This window comes from Misgurnus anguillicaudatus, chromosome 13 (assembly GCF_027580225.2).
Source record: "Misgurnus anguillicaudatus chromosome 13, ASM2758022v2, whole genome shotgun sequence".
Taxonomy (NCBI): Eukaryota; Metazoa; Chordata; class Actinopteri; order Cypriniformes; family Cobitidae; genus Misgurnus; species Misgurnus anguillicaudatus.
The window spans coordinates 22,065,001-22,083,685 of record NC_073349.2 but is presented as its reverse complement, the minus strand read 5'-3'; the positions used below and the strand labels follow the sequence as shown (position 1 = coordinate 22,083,685).

General features: G+C 40.0%; 1 protein-coding gene across 12 annotated transcripts in view; it reads left to right on the top strand.

Moving 5' to 3' along the window:
- Window positions 1–18,685, top strand: part of camta1a (calmodulin binding transcription activator 1a) — a 489,649-nt gene that overhangs the window by 465,210 nt on the left and 5,754 nt on the right. For 6 of the 12 annotated variants that reach the window (XM_073875407.1, XM_073875408.1, XM_073875404.1 and 3 more), the window contains 10 exons: window positions 8,532–8,695; window positions 8,793–8,968; window positions 9,056–9,134; window positions 9,510–9,858; window positions 10,629–11,071; window positions 11,539–11,717; window positions 14,709–14,952; window positions 15,445–15,516; window positions 15,687–15,707; window positions 18,579–18,685. The exon at window positions 18,579–18,685 is cut by the window's right edge and continues 93 nt beyond it. In XM_073875407.1, the coding sequence (XP_073731508.1) occupies window positions 8,532–8,695; window positions 8,793–8,968; window positions 9,056–9,134; window positions 9,510–9,858; window positions 10,629–11,071; window positions 11,539–11,717; window positions 14,709–14,952; window positions 15,445–15,516; window positions 15,687–15,707; window positions 18,579–18,685 (1,834 nt within the window). The remainder of the gene's footprint in view (window positions 1–8,531; window positions 8,696–8,792; window positions 8,969–9,055; window positions 9,135–9,509; window positions 9,859–10,628; window positions 11,072–11,538; window positions 11,718–14,708; window positions 14,953–15,444; window positions 15,517–15,686; window positions 15,708–18,578) is intronic. The other 6 variants (XM_073875411.1, XM_073875406.1, XM_073875405.1 and 3 more) reach the window with 3 other exon arrangements.

The following is an 18,685-nucleotide window of genomic DNA, read 5'->3' as shown; positions in this document are numbered from 1 at the left end:
AACATCCCCCTTCTGATTTTTTCACAAATCGCACCCTGCATGTACACACCAACCAAGAGCTGACACGAAATCAACGTCACTAAAGAAGTGTGTTTTTGTTTGTGATAGAAATTTAAACTGGTTCAGCCTCCCATTATGGGAACAATGGATGTATTTTGTTTATCTGGGGTAGAAGCGGAGTTGTGCAAGTGTGTTTGTTTAACGCTGGATTTCGTTGAAATGGTACGGCCCCACTCATAAAACAACCAGGTCATGAGTAAGTAAAACTGCATCAAATGTGTGTGTTTTGTTGGCAATCGTTGAGTGCATATAATGTAAACGACACAAACATGTAGTAAATCATAAGTTATCCAGTGATAGTAGGATAATGTTTTGTGTGTGTTGCTTGCTCGTGACTTTCTTTTATTGGCATTTTTTGCCTATGTGGAGATTGACAGCAGTTTGGATACTCTGGATATTTGAGTAATTTGGAAATTCGCATTGTGATCTTCTATAGAAGGAAGAGGAACTCTTAAATAAATGATCACAGAATTGTTATGTTCGGGTAAATACTCCCTTTAAGCATTTTCTCATACTGGCTTCAAATATTACCCTATTTATAGTCTTTAGTCATGGAGTGAGTAGCTAGTGTCAGAGCACATCTGCATGTGTTGCTCCGGAGGAAGTTACAGTAGGTCATCCCTGGACTCCTTCATGTTCCCACTTCACTGTGTGAGTGATCCGATTCTGAATGCAGATGGTGGGCTCAGCTGGAAGAGCCTCTGCCAGCGGCACTCCCCCTCTTCTCTGCTAAATATCAGCCTGTGTCAACCAGCAGAGTCAAACTCAGGAAGGGGTTCTCTCTAGTGTACCATCATTCTGAAAATCTGGGGTATTATCTACCACCTGATGGCTGTGAATGGATTTTCTGATGGCTAAATTAAAGTCTGTTGTAGTAAACAGTTTTTTCTGTTACCTGTTGTGTGTAAGATTTTAAACAATGATTTTATATTATTAACTATTCTGCCATTTGCATTATTTATTTTTAATTTCTTGGGCACTATATCATGGCTTAGATTAGGTTATATATCAATATCAGCCAAAACTAAAAATGCATTGATTAATTTTTTAACCCAGCGGTGTGTTCTGTCCAATATTTACCCAGCGTAGGCCTACATAAAGCTTACAGTATAATGTATCCTCTTGTATATTATTAGATATTAATGCAGTGCTTTATTGGAGTGGTTTATTGCAATGATATATATGTTCAGGCCTGGTGTTTGCCCTGTGAGCAACCATAACTGCACACTCAGCTCTCTAAGGAAGCATGAGGTAGACCAGTCGAGTCTCCAGTAACCTATTTTGGAGCAAGACAGAACATTAATATCTCTGTGATGCGTCCAGGTGTGCGTCTTGTGCTTACATTGTTAATGTGTATGTGTGTTTCTGTTAGAGAAGAAAGAATCATCAAACATACAGAGTTGCTGAGCTTAAAATAAACATACACGCTCTCAGTCTTCAGCTCCGCCTGATTCATCAAGTCTCCCACAGGAATAAATAGTGAATAGACCTTTAATGAAGTCCTCCTCTCTTGGAGTTGTCTGTCAGCTCTCTCTCTCTCTCTTTTAGCCATTACTCCCCAGGATCTCTCGGCTAACAAATGGACTGTATGTCTGACGTCCATGAACATGAGTCAGGACCGTGCGTCATCCTGAAGGCAGTGAAGAAAAGTGTAAGAGAGAAGGTTATGGCTGAAGTCCCTCACAAAAACATTGGCAGATGTTGAGTGAGACCTAAACAAGAGCTAAAAGCAGTGCTGGCGCTTCAGGTCAGCTGGCACAGGATCTGGAGTAAAGGTCTTCATGGGTCCACTTAGATGCAAAAACCTGAGGTCTGACCCCAGACCCCGAGCGGGTTCGGTTGTAAAAGTTTTACATGTGCCTCCGACACAGGTTGGGTATAATATTAGTGGCATTGGGTCTTGGGTAATTGAAAATAAATGTGTTTGTGCCAAATGGACCTAGCCTGGGTGCCAGCCGATCTTAGCCCCGCCCACAACATTTTGAGAACGGGAAGATCGGTCTGGGGTTTCTCCGTTGAGGAGCTACTATGCTAGACCCAAAGCTGGTCGAAGCAATCAAATTGTCAGGGCGGGCTTTATACGATGATGGAGAGATGATCAACAGTAACGTAATGAACCACGTCACCAAAGAGCACGTGTGTTAAATCTGTTTACAACGAAATGGCTGCTGCTGTAGAATTCAGATGTGTGGATTCTGAGAGTCTGTTCTAAAAGATATCGACAGAGCATTGATTTTAAAACAGGGAACAGAGAAACGCGACGTTGATGTTTTTGCCGTCCTTCCTACGGGATTCGGCAAAAGTTGGTCGCAACTGAAATTGGTATCACGGCGATGCAACTCGGTGTGCATGACGAGATGGATATAATTAGCGTCGCTGCCAGCTTCTTTTCCGAAGCCCGGAATGGTGGTTGCTGAATAAGTGGAGGGACGTGCTAGGCTCCAATATTTTCAAGCCAACGTAATGGGTATCATCGTGGATGAAGTTCACCTAACGTACAAATGGTAAGAGATAGTCTTACTGTATGACTTAGTAAATTCTTAATGTTGTGATATAAACTAAATGTTGTAAACATAGTAGGTGTTGATGTACGTTCGCTAGACTTAGTATAATCACAATGTTAGTGTCATTGTATCGAAATAACTAGCAGGTCGGTCAGGCTGCAAAAGATGTAATGTCAACATACGTCACACACTCCGTTGCTCTGATTGGTCGTAGGTCTATCCAATTGAGTGCAGAGGCATTTTTCGGTTGAGACACGCCTCATAATTATAGCTCAATGGAGCGGTATCAGACTCAAATTCTGACTAGAATTAAGTATGACAACGTCAGGCTAAAATGGACCCAGAGAAGACACAAAATATTTCACGTGGGTGCATCAAGTTCATGCACATGCCACTGTGTCGGGTCGCACTCGGGTCTAATTTTGTTGGGGTTTTTTCGGGTCGGGTTTTTCTTTATAAAAATTATTTACGTCGGGTTTGGGTAAAAAGTGATTTTGGTCATTTTGGGTCGGGTAAATTTTTTTGGACCCGAGAAGACCTATAATCTGCAGAGAAAGACATCATCACAGTGTCTGAGAAATGACTTTAAAAAAAATATATATTTATATATATTATTTGCTCTTGCCAAACACGTTTGATGATCTATATGTAACCTAAAAGAAGATATTTTAAAGACATTCAGACTGTGTTTCTGTGTGAGCTGGAGAAACCAATCCATGGTGCTCTTGCTTCTTTTTTAATATCTTTAAAGCTTAAGAATGACCTTTTCCAAGATTTTTATTTATCAAATGGTCACAGAAAGCAGGGCTGATGGGATTGAAATCTGCATAGCCAATGATTAATAGATAGTGAGGATTGTTGAAGGATTGATGTTGCTGTAAATAATTTGGTGTTATCTAACGCTAGAAGTATAGTTCGTTTTACGCCTACACAAGGATCTGCGTACTGTGCGCATAATGAATATTTGGTCATCAGAATAGTACGCTCGTGCACTGTTAGATTTTGGTAACCGGGCATAGGCCTACATCGTACGTGTAGGTCACACATACCCATACAGTAGAATGTAGTATGCAGCCCAGGAGATGCATTGCATGTTGTCGCAATGTGCATGTGTGTGTGAACGTCTGTGTACACGTACAAGTCAAAAAAGTTGTGCGTTCGACCGTGCATGTGCATTCATGTACACGTAAAAAATTATAATATACTCTGGGCTAAGGTTGTAATGGTATACCGATGTGGCAATATACCACAGTATTGTCATGTACGATTATCGTACCGTGACCATTTTGTTATCCACAGTTTGGGCCAAAAATTAAATCTGATCTCACCTGCTCAGCTGCGCATATGCAACTTTTTTCCATGCGACGCTTACTGTGCATTCACACCAGACGCGGAAGAGGCAGCAAAAACGCGTTATTAGCGCGTAGTTGGATGCTTAAACATTTTGAATTACTTGCATTCACGCGTGAAATTCTAGTCATTCGAGACATTCACGCGTAAGTTGGAGTCATGGGAGGGGCTTATATAGCTCAAATTGAGTAAACATACCAGATTGTTCGACCTCCTTACTCTTCCAAACAAGATCCTTTTAATTCGTGTAAAAGTATGAAGATGTCTCGTGTAGTGATGATGATGATTGTCCTCCATTGTTGTTTTGTTTTTCTGCCTCCGCTCGCTTCCTGTAATCACGTCACTGCCAGAGCAAGCTCTTGATTGGTTAACACGGCGCAACAATCCGCCAAAGTTCAGATTTTTCAACTCACGTAGATCACGTGCAACTCCAATTCGCGCAGAACGCGCCTTCCGTGTTGTGCCATTCGCACTTACTGCGCTGCCAGACGCCTGTTCGCGTCTTTGCATTGACTTAACATGTAAATCACTCGCGCTTGCCGCCTGTTCCGCGTCTGGTGTGAATGCACCATTAGACTACACTCATATACTACTGAGAAAATGTCAGAGGCTACAAATTCTTTTCTCTATCCCCCACCAAAAAAGTTACAAATCTAAACTAGAGAAATTACTTATTTCTTATTTTGTTCAAATGGAGATGTGCCGCTTTATTCTATCTTTATTTTTTGTAAATGGTAGACTTTTATGATAGAAGTTTTTTTTTTCAGAAACAAGTTTAATTTAATTAACAAAATGTCCAACGTAAAAATCTGTTGACATTTTTTTCAATTGCTGCCATTCATAAAAAGTTGCTCACAGTGGGTGAAAGTTTGAGAAAACCTGTTTTTAAATGTGTTACTATTTTTTGTGTCCTTTGTTTTTATTTCTGGTAAACTATTATTTAAAAGCCATTTAATGCAAAGCCCTTTAGCCGCGACTATACGCAATATACCACATACCCTCATTCTTATTTCTAGATAAAACTGACATCTACAAAATTTCCATGAACCATGCAAACATCAGCTCTTATTAACTATAGTCACATTTAGAGTATGAGTAAATAGAAGAGTGTTGCTCATCATTGCGTTGATTGGTAGATCGTTCCCTATCTCCGCCCCCTGCATGTGGCCCTTTTCCTGAAACCCCCCCTCTCTCTCTGCAGTGTACGTGTGTGGCATTTTGAGTGCGCTCGCAGCAGCAGGTGGAGATGACATCATCTGCACTGCAGCAGACTGCAGCACTGTCTGAACAAAGACATGTCAACACCGCTGCTGCTGCTGCTGCCACACAGATCTGAGAGCTTACTTTCATTCAGTTTCTCTCTTTATAGTTTCTCTCTCTGTGTGTGTCTCTTCTGCCTGCAATGGTAGCTGAATGATGTTTTACAAGCACCCTGAAGCCCACTATACAGAGAGACACACTCTCTTCCCTCAAGAACATTTGGTGGTTGAGCCTTCATAGCTCATGAGACTTTGGAGTTCTTAAGTTTGTTCATTTAGGTATAAGCCTTGCCTTATACTGCTCCTAAAATACCTTAGGAGAAATAAAATGGGATATGTGAATAGCATAGTGCACATTTTGCATAAATTTAAAGACAAATGTGACCCTGTCCATGAAATCCTAGCTAAAGCTTGATTGGGAACATAAAGTTTGGTTTCATTCATTGGTTTTAATCTTTGACATGACCTTACTCAGTCAATATTGAAGACATCAGGGCTATATTTTCACTGAATGTTCTTTATGTAGGATGGTTTTATGTAGAAAATCGTAAATCACCAAAAAATAACTTAAACAGCCAAAAAAAGACTTGATTACTTGATCATTGATCATTTGATGGGATCTTTGAGTTGGCCCAGTAATGGCGTTTTCCATTGCATAGTACCCCCACGGTTTGGTTTGGGTCAGGTCGGGTCAGCTCACCTCACTTTGGCTTGGTTAGCTTTTCCATCAAGTTTAGTAACACTTTGGAGCAGAAGGGATTATAGGCGTGTAGTTATATTTGCGCTGCCTACTGCTGTGACATCAAGTGAGAGCGTTGTTGGAATAGATCCCCATACATTCATTTAACGTTATTTCTCAGTCCGCCATAAAATTAAAATTGGCCACCACAAATAGATGTTAACACATCTGTCTCACATGACAGTTTCTGTACAAACACCCGTGGCGTCAGTTGCGCGCTCCGCTGAGCCTCATTTAAGTTGCTTTTAAGAATATATGCGGATGTGCGCATAGCGAATGTGCCACCACAAACTGCAAGTCTGGAAAAACTTAGTATGGTGTTCCTGATTCTCAGCCTGTGTATGTTTTTTATCGCTAAAAGGGAGTTTGAGAACTCATAGCAGAGCACAGATTACAACATGTTTGCTCGAACCAGCGCAAGCTAGCATGAAGGTAAAGCTAATTTTTTTACATTATAGTGATAAAGCTGGTAGTGACGATTTTCTTATACCAATCAGTGATCTACAGTGTTTTCACGTCACGTTTTGGTATCAGCTCGGGTAGCTTGGAACCCCAACCGAGGTGGTACTAAAAAAGTATTGGGTACTACGTACTGCACCCAGTGGAAAGCCCCCAAAAGTAAGCTGACCTGACCCAAACCAAACCATGGGATACTATGCAATGGAAAAGCACCATCTCTTGTGGGATACATACTTTATTCCTGGATAGCTCAGTAGTAGAGCATTGCGTTAGCAGCGCAAAAGGTCATGGGTTCGAACCCAGGGAACACACATACTGATAAAAAATGTGTACCTTGTAATGCACTGTAAGTCACATTGAATAAAAGCATCTTCCAAATGCAAAAATATAAATGAAAAATGCATAAATCTGCACTGGCCCAAAAATAGTGCCTAGCTGTCACTGGGACAGTATCCCCTTCAAAAAGTACACCTTTGCACCTAAACAGGTCATATTAGTACCTCAAAAGTACTTATTGGTATCAAATGTATACAGTAAAGGGTACATGCTACAACCTTTATAAAGGGTACTACCCCTGTGACAGCTATAGGGACCATTTTTCTGACAGTGTGTCTATGATTAGTGTCCTTAATTGGCATCCAAGGACACTGTGTGCATGATCTCTTAACACTGCTTGTGACCTTTCCACAAGGCACTCAAGCTTAATCTTCCATACTGTGTTTATGGTTCTAATAGTACTCCATATATAAGACAATTTATCTCGTATCAAAGAATACAAATGCTGCTCACTGCATCCTTGTGGAGGATGTAGTCATTTTTTAGCTTCTTGCACATTTATCATCTCTCCTTGTGCTTTGCATCTGGTTCATCAATAAACTGATACTGGAGCAAGCCACAGACCAGCATGCCCTTGTCGCTTGGTTACCGCTCAGCAGCAGGTTGCCACAGAAACAGGCTCTTTAATAAGAGGCGAGCGCAGTTCATAGCACTGATGCTGTAGTTTGCCTGTGCTGCTCCTTTTATACACCTGCATATCTCCAGTGGTTACTGTGTGTGTGTGCGTGTGCGTGTGATTGACAGATTAAATACCCAAAATCAGCACCCTGCAATATGTGTGCTTTAAAACATGAATGAAACCCCAAATTGTATGGTTGAAGAGAGGTATGCTGTTACCCTTTTCAATCTGAACAGCTAAATATTAATCTCTATTCGGGTTTTATTTGTTTTATACATGTATATTGTCAGTTAGCACAAGTTGAAAAACAATTGAGAAAACTATGCTTAAAGTCTTGTGTAGCTCAGTGGGTAGATTATTTGTTAGCAGCACAAAGGTTGTGGGTTTAATTCCCAAGGAACAAACACGTCTGCCAATTACGTGAATGTACATTTAAGTCTGTTAATCCATATGCAGCATGATGTGAACCATTTATTGTTGACTATCATCGCCTAACATCGATCTCTTGGAAAACTTGAGAAACTGCAATAAAGGTTATGTGTCACTCAGATTTACCAATGCTATCTCACGAGAATTCATAAATATTTTACGAGTTGGCTAATTCGTATTAATTCATACAACCACATTCGTAAGTTTTTTTACGATTTGTGCTATTGGGGTTAGGTGCGGGGTTGGGTTTCATTGTTGTTTTTTTCATGAGAATCGTACGTTTTTGCATGATTAACTTCGTATGAGTTCATACGAATTAGCCAACTCGTAAAATATGTACGAATTCTCGTGAGATCAGTCTGGATTTACTGGCTTTTTTACTACCATGTTGGTTTGCACAGGAATTATTTTATATTGTGTGTATGTTCAAACTTGTGTTTTTAAGCTAAACATGTAAATTTACCGAATTATTAGTTCAATTAATGTATATGAATGACTAGAATTAGAGAAAATGTGATTGATAACATCAGACAATGTGACTTGATAGCACAATGGTAATGATAAAGAGTTAAAAAACAAACAAAAAATATTTGTATATCAGTAACAACTTAACATTTTTGCATGATGTTTTGTGGATCACAATGCAATGATTTCCTTGTCAAAGTGTAAACTGTAAAACTAGTTAATAATCTTCAGTATTAAACTCTAGTTAGAACCAAAGCTTCATTTGTGATTACTGTACTGTAAATGTGGTTAATCTTGTGGTTGCTCTGCAGATAACCAGTTCAGAATGTCCATCCTGGAGCGTCTGGAGCAGATGGAGCGCAGGATGGCTGAGATGGGCGGTCAGCAGCAGCAGGGCAGCGGAGGAACACCAGGAGGTGGAGGAGGAGGTGGAAATGGAGGCGCTAATAACCAGTCTCAGGTATTCTTAAATCAGGTATTCAGATTTTAGTTTTGAAGCTTATAATGCTGTTAAATAATGAATTCAAACTTGTTAGGATATTAAACCTAATTATTTTTTTGGCTCGGGTCAGGCGGGGAGCTCCTTTGAGAGTCGTGTGGTAGTTGTTTGTGAGAAGATGATGAACCGGGCCTGCTGGGCCAAATCCAAACATCTAATTCACTCCAAGACCTTTAGGGGCATGACCTTGCTGCACCTTGCCGCAGGCCAGGGCTATGCAACCCTCATCCAGACTCTCATTAAATGGCGGTAAGTTAAAAAGCACTCGAGTCGGGTCGGTTGTTTGTTGTGATGTCATTTGTAATAATAACAAATTGTGTTTGATTTCTCATCTAGCACTAAACATGCAGACAGCATTGATTTGGAGCTGGAGGTGGACCCTCTCAATGTTGACCATTTCTCTTGTACTCCGCTGGTATGTCACCAAATAATTGCATTACAGTATTGTTTGACCATTTACTGTTTCTTTCTGACCCTTGGAAAGAAACAATGTTTGGTCTGTTCAGCTTTGCTGTCAACTCCGATGTCATTGTGCTGTTTAATGCACCCATAACAGCCTCTTTGCATGACATGTAACAGGAATTACAAAATAATTCACACAGAAATGCTCGACATAACATAAGAAATTATCAGTAATCTTATTAACATACATTGTACTGTTACATTTACCTTGTTTTTCTATAGTTTGGGAATGACAGTATCTTGCACTTTTGTTTAATATGTTTTGCAGTACATCAAAGATTAAATTTTACCTCTCTTGTGCCAAACATCTTATTTTTCTCTCTCGTAGATGTGGGCATGTGCTTTGGGTCACCTAGAAGCAGCAGTGGTCTTGTATAAATGGGACCGGAGAGCACTGGCCATCCCAGATTCCCTGGGTCGCCTGCCCCTATCTATCGCCCGCTCTCGCGGCCACACCAAGCTAGCCGAATGTCTGGAGCAGCTCCAGAGAGAGGAGCAGCAGCAGACCCCGTCCTCCCTGCCCCCCACCTCCAGCATGTCTTTCTCTCCAAACCCTGACATCCCCACCTCCAACAGCTGGATGGTCAGCTGGGCTAGCGATAGTATGGTGGCACCCAGTGGGCAAAACTCTGGTACAGCCAACACCACCACAACCTCCTGCACCAACCAGAACCTTGGTGAGGACCTCTTGCTAAAGCTGATGTCTGTTTTTTTATTTCTGTCATCCGATGCAGCTGTTTCACCGTTTTCTATATTCCTCTGAAATACATTTTACTTAGAAATATCAATTATTTGATTGATAATGCTTCATATGTATCACTTGTTACCAAGTATAACTTCAGAAAAAGCTATTTATATGTCATTACAAAGTCCATGTACAACAATGTCAGTACGTTTGCATTCATGCATTTAGGAGATGCTTTCATCCAAAGTAACTTGCAGTGCATTTAAGCATAAAGTAACTCTTTATATGCAGTATATAAGCCTCATGAGTCCACTTTGTCTTATCTTTAGTCTAATTTGTCTGTTTAAATGTATTATACCTTACATTCAAATGTCTCTATTGCTGCCACCCTTACAAGATACTAACTCTTCAAATGCTGCAAACTGTGATGGCTAGGACCATTGCTTGATAGGAAATTTAGAAACTGAACCTTTTTTAAACTTTAATTGAATAGCACTGCTCTTAATCAAACCTCTAAAATGTAAATAAGGACAAATGAATTCAAGACCCATTATTGTGAGTGATAAGAGCAAAACCCCTTTGCCTAATGCAACAGGTTATTGCGTGCGCCTCAGTAAGCAGGACTGCAAAATCTAATTCCAACTGTCTTTTTTTGGATTACCACTAATAGCACTTTGGATACACAACAAATGCAATGGGAAATAGTAATCCGAGCCTCTCCTCTGAATATACCTCATAGTGATATCCTATTTTGTTTCATAGATTTGAGACGGCCAAGATCAGAGCCCTCCAGCTACTACAGCAACGAGTGTCAGCGAGATCTTCCCCTCGCCAAAAAACACAAGCCCAACCCCGAGCTCGTGCAACCACAGCTGGATAAACCATCAGTTCCTTTGAATGTGGATCAGCAGACACATAAACTGTCCAACAGCCCTAAGACCCTTCCCTCCAGCCCTGACAAAAACCCCTCTGAGGAGAGTTTGGGGGCACAAACTAAGCTAGGCCCTTTTCGTGGAGGACACAAGTGGGGCACCAGAGAGGCGGTCAGGAAGGGTGGTAGCAGCATTGGGAAAGAGAAGCTGGCCAATCGGCTGCGACAGCGTGGAGAGCCCCTCAGCATGCTGGGAATGGTACACACGGAGATGCTGTCCTATCAGGAGGATCAGGAGAATCAGGACTGTCTTTCACACATGGAAGACCTTCAGGTGAGATTAGCATACCTAGATATCTACTAACAGCTTAGCAGCATCTGTACTGGTTGACATGTCTAATATGGCAGAATATTTAGCATTATACCAGTCTGCGTTTGTTAGAACAAGCACAGCTACAAGCAAACAGAAGTTAAAGGGAGATATAAAGCACCATCAGTCCTCCTGACATGTGAAATCAGAGTGGTTGTGGTCCCACTCTCTTCCCAGACCTCAGTCAACACATAATATACACCTGCCATCGATTCACTCCCATCGCCAAGAGTCAGTCAAGCTTTATTCATCATGTCACTCTATGGGAATTCAGGGGCTTGTTACTGTAGCAGTGCGTACCTCCAAAGTAAACATCTCAGCAGTGCAGAGGTTAGATTGATCTGCTTGGTTGTGGTTGGTTAGCTTATGTCTACACATTTCAACAAACTTGAACGTGTTGTTAAAAGTGCGAATGTTTTTGCATCTGACAGGCAAACATGATGAGCTTGGCAGAGCACATCATCGAGGCCACTCCGGAGTGTATCAAACGAGAGCATTTCCCAGCGGTGAAGTCCGTTCCTCTGGACAACACTGGGCTCACCAACACCATGAGCTGGCTGGCCAGTTATCTGGGGGACGTGGAGCACCTGCCGAGCATCATCCACCTGAGGTTAGCAAACATTTTTCAGTCAACACCACTGGAGTATTGAGAGCGATGTGATGAGTGAGCTGAACGCAAGAAATCAATCTGTCGCTTTAAGCCGAAGTTCTTAAATTTTATAAAATTTATGCTTCCCATGAGGGCTGCTACTTCTGATTGATGCCAATAACCGTACTTTCCGGACTATAAGCCGCACCAGAGTATAAGCCACATCATTAATAAATGCGTCATTAAAACAAAACAACAAGTCACAGTGGGCTATAGTGGACTATAAATAAACGCGACTAAGTCGCGTTTATTTAGAAAACTATTTCACAAAATCCAAGCCGAAGAACAGACATTTAATCTGGAAAGGTGAGTTATTCAACTAAACAATAGCACAGAACAGCAGGCTGAATAGATGTCTGTACGTTAAAGTAATATTATCAGTTATTTAAACGATAAACCATAGCATACAGAGCTTACCTGGAAGGTTGAATAGTCTAAATTAACTGAACAAGCCAACTAGCGTGAAGTTCGCATACTCGTCATTCCACATTACTGAATCCATTGAATTACAAAAATACAGAAGCAGCATATGGCAGACTCTTGCGGCTGAAATTAATTCATACTGACTTACAAGGCGCACCTGACTATAAGACGCAGCACCAGCCAAGATATGAAAAAAAACACGGCTTATAGACCGAAAAATACGGAATGTTGTTATAATCTCCCTTTTTATAGATAAGGTAGATAAGCTGAATCTTGCATTAATGTCACTGATCTATATAAATGACTGGATTGCGCATAGAACGCTTAATGTTACAGCGTGAGGTGAAGCCAGCGCAGAATTCGAGCGCCCATCTTGGTATTCCCAAACGGCAAAGGGCTTTATTGACTTACATTCAAAATCATGATCTAAATTCACCCGGTTTACAGCGTATCAGTTACACAAGATAAATTTTTAGGTTAGGTGTATGTAAATTAAAGGGCTCGTTATAGTCGTGCGTAGGTCCTACGGCGTAGCAGCGACGGCGTAGGTTCCGCGTCGGTTTTCATTTATACTTTTGCGTCGTCATCCGCGTTGACGTGCAAACACACGCGCGAACGCTGGTGGGCAGGATCCACGTGTGTAACCACAGTAGGAGCGCGTCCGTCAGAGAAGAAGAAACTGTGCAAGTTAACCCACAAACGAAGAAGAAACAGCAACTCGTTGTGTATAATTTGAGAAGACCAGCAATGATGGAAGTAAATAAACAGCCACTTTTGTTGCAGTTTGAGTTAAATCACTCCTCAACTTGGCTCATATTTGTTTTCACCGTCACAAACGGAAATACCTATGACGCAGTTTTTTTTACCTGACGGGAGGGGTTCTGGTGGACCAATCACAACGCTTGCGGTCCGCGTAGAACTGAAGCGCTGTTAAAAATTTTGCGAGGTGCGCGTCAGGCTACGCAGAGCTACACACAGGCTACGGATAGACTATAAATCGCCCTTAATTGTTAATTCTGGTGTTATTTGCAATATTCATGTTTTAATTGGGCAGGATAAGGGATAAAAAACCGTTAAGGTGTGTGTGTCTGCTGCATTCTGTTAATGACATGGGTATAATAAAGCTACACAGTCAGCGTTATTTTTCTGAATACGTTTAGGTAACTTGTAAAGATAACATAATTACAAAACCAGCAAATTATTGCAGGTGATTCCCTGAAATTGGACTTATGATGTGTCATGAAACATTTTGATAAAAAAGTAAATGCAAAGTAAGAGTATCAAAATAAGAAGCATACAGTTACAAACATCTCTTCATGTACTATTTTGTACATGATTTCAAATGACATCATACAAACCAATTTTGTTTTTTCCACCTTTAAGGGGAACATTTTTATTACCGCAACGTGTCCATGAATGGATTTGGGTTCTTTGACATACAAATATTTATAATTAAAAAATCTAAAAAAAAAAGCTTCAGTGCATGTTATACTATAAACATTTACAGTAAAGAAACATGTGGTATTTGGTGATCATTGGTAAATGTAGAGACAATAATAAGGATTATTAAAAAAAATCTCATCCTCCGCAACAATTTTCAATCATTGTTTAAGCCCTCAAGGAACTAACATTTTCAAAAGAAAATAGTTGGAAGGGACATAATTGACTGTGACACTCAAGATGGCTACCAGGAAAGCAGTTCTTATTTTTTCTCTCCAGATAAAAGTTAAAATTTTGTTTGTCAGAGTCTCTAGACAACTTTTTAGTTCTCATTACCGAAACATGAGTTTGTAATATTTAATATCATGTTGCGGTAATGATCATTTTTGATAATGATAATCTAAAAAATGTAATTCTTTAGGAAATATTTTTTCAAAAAAAATTCTAAATCCTCTAAAAATAATGGTTGTAGTAAGTTCAGACCTTAATCTTATATGTGCAAAAAAATGGCTTCAATGGCTTGTTAAAAAAATTTGATGCCGGACACCGTCTAAATCTGGATTTCATGAGAATCACCCATGGTAAAAGTATGATTATTTATTTAGATTTCAGAATGAGCACGTTTGTCATTAATACTAAATATGCTGCGGTCTGTCCGCTGATCTGATACTGTAATAAAGATAAATGTATAGTAACTAACTGTTTAAAAAGCAAAATGTAACTTTCAGTAAATAACTATATACATGCTTAGGACGTTTGCGTTCTAATAATGTACAGGGAGACTTTAGATATAAAAACTGAGACTAGTAAAGTGATGTTTTATCATTAAAATCTGATAACGTTCATTGATTTAATAGAACTTCTGGCCATAACAATATGGCGGCGAGGTGGCTTCACAATTTTGACATCATGTGCAATCCAGTCATTTATATAGATTAGTGATTGACACACACACACATTATCCACTGACCTATGTCTTCAATGCATTTGAACATAAAACTTGGAACTTGTCTGATGAAAGCACAAAACCATGCATTATATGACGTCTCCATCTCAGCTTATTCTGCTTTGTGTGTTTTTCTATCTCAGTCCCATATACAACGAACCCCTGACCCCATCCTCCAACACTAGTCTGAGCCCGGGTAACTCACCCATGAGCGAGGGTCCGTTTGAGAAGCCCACGTTGCCTGCTCCAGCCGAGTGGAGTGAGTTTCTCCGAGCTTCCAACAGTAAAGTGGAGCGAGAGTTGGCCCAGCTAACCCTGTCCGACCCGGAGCAGAGGGAACTCTACGAGGCCGCACGGCTGGTGCAGACCGCTTTCCGCAAGTACAAGGTACAGGCCAGGGCTTGGGTACCGAAGGGTTTTGTTGATGTGGAAATAGAGACAGAATTTAAACGTCTAGTTGGTAAGGTTGGTAAAACATCAGACGTACTGTCTCTTTCCTTCTATCATGCACTTTTTATAGATGCACAAACACAGAGTAGTCAGTTCCCTACAGCTTCCGCATGGGTAAGGTGGCTTAACCAGCGCATGGCCTGGCTTATAAAGAGCGACTGCCCTGCTCTTCTTCCACCTGTCAATGCAACGTGCTGTCTCCTGTGGCTGCCTGTAATGAGTTTCCACAGAGATTACACACCTCAGTGCCGGCTGAAGACTGGGACTATCATACCTCTCTCCAGGGCCCAGTTATCTTTGTCTTCTCTCTTTATTCCCTCTCTCTCCTGTGTATGGATGAGACAGCCTAGTCGGCATCTCCCAGGTGCTGACCATGTGTGGGTTGCCAGTTCCGCAAACCAACCCTTTTCCTCTCCTTGTCCCCCGCAGGGACGACCACTGCGCGAGCAACAGGAAGTAGCCACCGCTGTCATTCAGCGCTGTTACAGGAAGTACAAGCAGGTAATCCTTTAGGATACTCTAACATTGGTGGTTCTTTGCTTTGGTAAATGCACTTGAGTCAATTTTAAAGCCTGATGTATTATTTAAATGTAAAGCTAAGAAATCTCGACTGCATGGACAATCGACTGCATGGTTTTCCATTCACTAATCTGTTTTTGTACCTTTACAAGCTAACATGGATAGCCTTGAAGGTAACTTATTATAATCCATTTACTTGTATGCATTATTTGAGAGTAGATTTTGTCTAGGTTGGAGAAATATTTAAAATGTTTAAATTAGTACATTTTTGAATAATTTATGTTATAAATAGGGCTGTTAAAAGATTAATCATGATTAATCGCATACAAAATAAAAGTTTGTTTTTGCGTAATATATGTGTGTGCACTGTATGTAATTATTTTGTATAAATAAATACAAACACATGCACATATTTATTTAAGAGACATTTACATGAGTAAATGTATTTATTTAGATTTTGATATATTTTATATTATATATAAATTTTTAAAAATATACATAAATAACTTAATAACTTAGTTTATACATGTATGTGTATATTTATATATATACATTAGGGATGCTCCGATCAGGATTTTTGCAGCCGATACCGATCACCGATTTGTAATCTTCGTGATCGGCCGATACCGATTCCGATACCGATTTTTTTAAAGCTGATATGCAAGCTCTTTGATGACTGTAACTGTTACAATCTTTCTAAATAAAATAATACCACGGATGTTGCCTTTGTTATATTACTTGCAGTAATTAGGTATATTATTGTTTTAATAGAGACTTAAATAAATAAGCACAACAAATATTTATTCTGCAAAGAGAAATTTAATATGGCTTTAAAAAGGCGTATGTCTCCTAAAAGTACTGAAAATAAAACACTTCATAGACTTTACTGTATTAATTAAATATACACGCATTCGTATGAAGTATAAAAATTCTTTAGTCAAGAGCAGAGAGTGATTTTATTGAGAGATGAATTAGGTTACTGCAGCTTTAAGACGTAAGAGAGAGATCGCTCTGTTCACGTGCACTGATGACAGGCTGCTGTTTGTGTGGGCGGCGGCTGAACGCAGACAGGCAGCTGTGAGGAAAATAAAAGTTTAAACGCTCAAAACTTTAAGACGCATGCAAATAAGAAACTTTTGGCATGAGGATGCAATTGTCCGTGATAGATATGTGTTGTATACGCTGTTTGATGGGGGGGATGTGAAGACGTCTCGCGCTGTTTACCGGAGCGCGTCCTCCGGTAAATATGCATATCTCTGTAAAGGCAAAGAGAGACATACAAATCTGCACGCTGCACATGAGCAACAGGTTGTAAAAATACTCGCGCTACGTAAAAAATGTCTTTAATTGCTGCCGCATTCAGGATCCTTTTGATGACAAAAGTAAACAGAAAGATCGGTTTATGAGATCGGCAGATTTAGCGAGCACCGATCGAGTCATTTAATGCCATTATCGGCCGATACCGATCGGCGGCCGATCGATCGGAGCATCCCTAATATACATAATAATTACAAGACACACACAAATATATTATGCAAACACAAACTTTTATTTTGTATGTGATTAATCGCGATAAATCTTTTGAAACCCCTAGTTATACAGAACACAAAAGTCAAGAGATAACTGTATTTTTGCAATTGAGCTTTAAAGGGACACTCACCTTTTTTTTGAAAATATGCTAATTTTTCCAGCTCCCCTAGAGTTAAACATTTGATTTTTACCATTTTGGAATCCATTCAGCTGATCTCTGGGTCTGGCGGTACCACTTTTGGCATAGCTTAGCACAATCCATTGAATCTGATTAGACCATTAGCATCACGCTGAAAAATAACCAAAGAGTTTCGATATTTTTTTAAACTTTTTATTTAAAACTTGACACTTCTGTAGATACATCGTGTACTAAGACGGAAAATTAAAAGTTGCGATGTTCTAGGCAGATATGGCTAGGAACTACACTCTCATTCTGGCGTAATAATCAAAGACTTTGCTGATGTAACATGGCTGCAGCAGGCGCAATGATATTGCGCACTGCTGAAAATAGTCCCCTTGGTTACTTTCAATAGCAGGGGACTATTTTCAGGCTCTGCGTAATATCATTGCGCCTGCAAGTTTTAGATAGGAAAAATATCAAAACTCTTTGGTCACTTCCGAGCGCAATGCCAATGGTCCAATCAGATTCAACGGACCATGCCAAGCTATGCTAAAATTGGTACCACCAGACCTGAAGATCAGCTGAATGGATTCCAAAACTGCAAAAATGAAATGTTCAACTCCAGGGGAGCTGGAAAATGAGCATATTTTCAAAAAAAGTGGAGTGTCCCTTTAAATGTCCCTCTGTACAATTGTATCCCTCAGAACTAATATTTATGGCATTGTTAAATGGGTTTCTTGTGAAAATGTAAATAGCTTTAACTGGTTTTCAAATAGCTTAAGTCTAATACACCCTTGTTTCATTTATTATACACAGACTTCATAAATATGCAAATTAGTCTCCACCTCCACTCATTCACACCAGCTGTGGCGTTGTCGTGATAGGTTATAAAATGCAAAATGAAAAACAGAGGCGGCTTCAAACTTCGTGCTGAGACTTTTGTGAACTTCAGCAGAAAAATCAGCAATGGTGTTGACTGATAAATTTGCACATAGTTTGTCTTGAAACATTAAAAACACCATATAGTCATATAAACAAAATCATTTTCACCACAGGGGGACTTTAGAAAAACGCTAATGCACCATTAAAGAATCATCAATATATTTTATGTACACTTACTTTTAAAATACAAGGTACAAAATTGGTTACTGTGGCGGTACCCTTTTAATATACTGTACCTTACAATACAAATCACTGGTTCATATTTGTACCAAATATACACATATCTGGTATATGGTACTAGGGTACTGTCCTAGTGACAGCTTTTGTAACCTTTTTCTAAGGGTGCATTATATAATATGAGGAAAAGACTAAAAATGTGCAGTTCATTTACTAGCATTGTGAGTCAAGAAATGAGCACTTGTTTTAGTAATTTGTGTCTTTTGTGTGTCAGTATGCACTTTATAAAAAGATGACGCAGGCCGCCATCCTTATCCAGAGTAAGTTTCGCAGCTACCATGAGCAGAAGAAGTTCCAACAGAGCCGACGGGCGGCCGTGCT